The 4,769-nt window shown below is 43.3% G+C and overlaps 1 protein-coding gene across 1 annotated transcript in view; it reads right to left on the bottom strand.

Annotated features, from left to right (window-relative positions):
- The window catches only part of MTFR2 (mitochondrial fission regulator 2), a 13,724-nt gene extending 9,179 nt beyond the window's left edge, over positions 1-4,545 (bottom strand). The window contains exons 1-4 of the mRNA XM_045294595.1: positions 4,233-4,545; positions 2,866-2,970; positions 2,378-2,490; positions 1,068-1,074 (exon numbers count right to left, since the gene is read on the bottom strand). Of these exons, the coding sequence (XP_045150530.1) occupies positions 1,068-1,074; positions 2,378-2,490; positions 2,866-2,970; positions 4,233-4,436 (429 nt within the window). The 5' untranslated portion in view covers positions 4,437-4,545. The remainder of the gene's footprint in view (positions 1-1,067; positions 1,075-2,377; positions 2,491-2,865; positions 2,971-4,232) is intronic.
- Positions 4,546-4,769: the final 224 nt, after the last annotated feature.

Here is a 4,769-nt window from a genome sequence, read left to right as displayed (position 1 = left end):
AAGGTGGGAGAAGGGGGAGAAAGGGGGAACCAATCACAATGATCAACATATAACAGGGCCCTCCTCCCCGAGGGGGCCAAGCAGCGTGGGTAAAAGGAGACAGCGGTTGGTATAAGATATGAAAATAATAATAATTTATAATTTATCAAGGAGTGACGAGAGTGGGAGGGTGGGGAAGGGAGGGAAAAAAGAGAAGCTGATACCAAGGGTTCAAGTAGAAAGAAAATGTTTTGAAAATGATGATGGCAACATATGTACAAATGTACCTGGTACAATTGATGTATGGATTGTTATGAGAGCTAAGAGCCCCCAATAAAATGATTTATTTTTTTAAAAATCAAGCCTTCCGGTGCAATATTGAAAGATTCTGTGAGCAAAATCTTGAATGATGCAGAAAGCATCAAAAGAAGATGGAAAGAATAGTCACTGTGCCCAAAAGTAGCTGGGATTCAGCCATTTCAAGAGGTGGCCTATGACCAGGAGCCAATAGTGTGAAGGAAGAATTCTAAGATGCTGAAAGCATTATCCAAAAACAAGGCTCCACAAATTGATGGAATCTCAATTGAAATGTTTCAACAAGCTGATGAAGCACTGGAAGCACTCACCTGTCTATGCCAAGACATTTGAAAGACAGCTACTTGGCCAACTGACTGGAAGAGATGCTTATCTGTACCCATTACAAAGAAAGATGTCCCCCCAAATGCTCAAATTATAGAACAATATCATTGATATCCGTGCCAGTAAAATTTTGCTGAAGATCATTCAACAATGGTTGCAACAGTACTTTGACAGAGAACTGCCAGAAGTTCAGGCCAGATTCAGAAGAGGACATGGAGCAAGGGATGTCATTGCTGATATCAGATAGCTCTTAGCTCAAAGTAGAGAATGCCAGAAGATATTTACCTGTGTTTCATTGACTATGCAAACGCATTCAATTCTGTGGACCTTAACAAACTATGGACAGCCTTGAGAAGAATGACAATTCCAGAATCCTTCATTGTGCTCATGAGGAACCTATACATGGGTCAAGAGGCAGTCAGTTACGTGAACAGAACAATGGAATGTACCACGTGGCTTAGAATCAGGAAAGGTGTGCATCAGGTTGTATTCTCGCATCACATTTGCTCAATCTGTGTGCTGAGCAAATAATCGGAGAAGCTAGTACATGCAAAAGATTGGAAGAAGGCTTATTAATAACGTTCACTTGCTTGCTGAAAGTGAGGAGGATTTGAAGGACTTGCTGAGGAAGATCAAGGATGACAGCCTTCAGTATGGGTTCCAACTCAATGTAAAGAAAACAAAAATCCTCTTGGACCAATAACAAACATTTTATGATAAATGGAGAAAAGGTTGATGTGATCAAGGATTTTTTTCTTGCTTGGCTCCACAATCCATGCCCTGGAAGCACTTAAGAGATCACAAGGTATGTTGCATTAGGCAAATCTGCTGCACGAGAGCTCTTTAGAGTATTGAAGGGCAAGGATGTTATTTTGAGGACTATGATGTGCCTGACCCAAGCCATGATATTCTCCAGTGGCTCACATGCATGTGGAAGTTGGACACTGAATAGGAAGACTGAAGAAGAATCGATACATGTGAACTACGGCGTCGGCAAAGAATACTGAAAGTACCATGATGGGTTGCCAAAAGGACAAGCAGCTGTGTTCTGTAAGAAGTCCAGCCCAGATGCTCCTTAGAGGCAAGGACGACGAGAATGCATCTATGTACTTTGGGCACGTTATCAGGAGAAACCAGTCACTGGTCAGCATCCGGCTTTGTTAAAGTGGAGAGGCAGCAGAGGGCAGTCAGGCCCTCGAGGCTGCAACAAGGGCTCAGCCATAAGAACAATTGTGAGGATGGCACCGGCCTGGGCAGTGTTTGGTTCTGCTTACATAGAACCAAACTGGGACGGGCTGGAAGCCACTTAGCAACAACAACCTGGTATCGAGCAGAAGCAGCAGCTTTCTCCTGCAAATGAGCACAGCGCTTCCTCCTGACATCCTGTCCCTTTCGTCCCCTGGTAACTGGCTAGACCTGGTGTTGTCTTACCCCCTCAACTCACAGCCGTCCAGTCGATGCTGACTCCTGGCGACCCTACAGGACAGGGTAGAACTGCTCTGGGGGGTTTCCGAGACTGTCAGTCTTAACAGGAACACAGTCTTATCTTTGTCCCACAGACGGGTTGGTGAGGTGGGGACCAGCATGTAACCCACTACAGCTCCCCAGGGATGAAGAAAACTGACTAAAGAAACGAGGAAGGTATCGGTAGGGCCGACACAGAGAAAGGCCGTAAAATTCAGAGTGGCTCAGGCAGTACAAATAAACCTCAAAACATGCGGGCACTGAGATTACCCCACAATAAACACGTGACAATTACCGAAATCGGAGATGACTGGCTTCTTCCTCATTTGCCATGCACAAAATGTCAGCCAAGGGTGGCAGTGTAGAGTCACCGTGGGCAGAGGCGATGGGGCTCCAGGGCGGGGTCAACTAAAGTGGAAGCGGGGAAAAGAGAAAAAGTTATACCTGGGCAGGACTTGGCAGGTGGGGGGTGCGCAGACGCACACTCCTCGCAAACTGAATCTGTGGAGCATCCAAGCGCGTGAAAAGGAAAATGGAGATTCAATAGAAAAGCATGCTATGACAAGGGAGAAACATGCTAAAAAATGCTTTCCCTCCACAGCCTGGTTAATCTTATCTGCCAACCACAATGTAATTGCTCAGGCACCAGGGAACCCAATTGTCTTTGAAGGCACTTCCTGGAGGACACAGCATGGCCACCCAGGAAGTGACTTGCTTCCCTGGGCAAACTACTGAACACTCATCCCTAAGAGTCACTGCGCTGAAACCAGCTGAAGGTCTTACCTCAAAGTTAGGCCTTGGGCAAGGTTCTAAAGGAAGAATTCTCCCAATTATGCGAACAATACTTCGAGTTGATCCGTATTCTTTATTTTCCCAAATCGGCAAAATCTATTTAAACACAAAATGTTATTTAAAATGCATTCTGATCAAGCCTGTTCATACGATCAAGCCTACAGAAAGAATGCCAATGTAAAAGGACAATGATATTATTTTTTTAAAAAAGGTAATACAGGCCCTACTGTATTGATACAATTTAATTTCCCATAATTCCCTTATGAAAGCACATGTTCATTTGGGGTAACACATTATCTCAATTGCCTTGAATTTACTCGTCGTATCTAAATTGTATTTTCATTTTCTCCCTGTCTACGAGCTTCTTCCCCAGTGCTTACTATTATGCTCAAGTTACTCCTTAAAAACAAGCAAAACTTCAACTGTTACTCAGTTCTCATGGACTTCAGTCTTCCGACTTTTGAAATTCAAAATGCTTCAATGACATCCAAGGTTCTATCTTCCATTACCAATTTCTGTGGCATTGACTATCAAAACAATGTAGCGAACTCCCAAATCTCAATCTCTTTGCTGTCCTATCTTTTTGAGCTATTTTTCTGTCTGCAGACTATTTCCGTTTATTTACTCCAACATCACTTCTGGTTCACCTTATCTCCCCACTCACACTGACAAGCCTATTTATAGTAACAGCACCATCATCCCTCAAATTGCTTCTGTCCAAGCTCCTGTTATCCTTGACTAGTGTGTCCCTTCTGTAAGCCCTGCGACTCTATATGTGTACCTTTCTGATACTCCGTCTTGCATAATGGTTATCATTCTTGTGCTTTTTATTTTCTCAAGCTATATTTTAAGAACCAGACATTTCTCCTCTCTATTACCTGCAGAACCAAGCACAGGCTTGGTGCACAAGCTGGTCCGTAAGGAACCACAGTGCATTGGCTCATAATTTTCAGAGCTAAATGATCCTCTCCCCTTCAGATTTACTCTGAAAGAGCTGAACCTCAAGTTGTTTGTCGAACCAACTATCAAGATTATCTTAAATAAACCATTAGATAAATATAAATGTTTTATCTATGCAATCAAGAAAATTCCATGAACGCTGTTTGTATTTTGCTTCTTTTTGTATCTTCTGTTGGCAAATGGTCAATGTACGGTAACAAGTTCTTAATAACCTTCTATTCCCCTTTTTCATTCAATTTATCAAAGCTATCTAGAGGCAAACTCACCTTGGTTCCACCTAAAAAGACGTAACAATTAAAAAGTAAATTTTTAATGTTTGCACATCTAACAATATCAAAATGAGACCCGAGAACATACACGAGAAGTTCATTCAAGTCCATTAAAAGGCATTTATTTACCTGGTCTATGGGAATCCCAAAGTATTCCAGCATCTCTCTGAGGAGTGTCAATATTAGAGACATTGATGAAGCAGATACAGAAGCAAATTCAAGAAAGCATGATCGGCTTCTTGGTACCTGTTGGATAAGATTAGCCTTGCAGATAATAAAGTGCCGCATTAATTCGAACAGCCTGGATGATCCTTTCTTTACACATCGCACCATAAGCTTTCTTGGTGCGACAGTATTTTGAAGGTCAAGGGGTGGGAGGAAAAGGAAGTTTGTAAACTTCAACTCATCGGTTAAGTTGCTTAAAAAATCCGCAGGGTGCTTGGGCCAGTGAAATCGACAAATCTCAATCATCAATAGGTAAGGAACGCACTTAGCAGGGAAGGCTTCTGACTTCCGGCGGAGACTCAGGAGCGGGGTGAGCTCGGCAGGCGCTGGAAGCGGGCAGGGGCACACACACACACACACACACACACCCCCTCTGAAAGGTCAGCTAGGCAAAAAGGAGTTCTTTCTCAAAAAGTATCCGGCCGCCGCCCCCAAACTTCT

The sequence above is a fragment of the Echinops telfairi genome, unplaced genomic scaffold (genome assembly GCF_000313985.2).
Source record: "Echinops telfairi isolate 266 unplaced genomic scaffold, ASM31398v2 ScPeMD7_3533;HRSCAF=4204_0, whole genome shotgun sequence".
Lineage (NCBI taxonomy): Eukaryota > Metazoa > Chordata > Mammalia > Afrosoricida > Tenrecidae > Echinops > Echinops telfairi.
The sequence above is the reverse complement of the archived record's forward strand: the minus strand, read 5'-3'. Positions and strand labels throughout refer to the sequence as shown.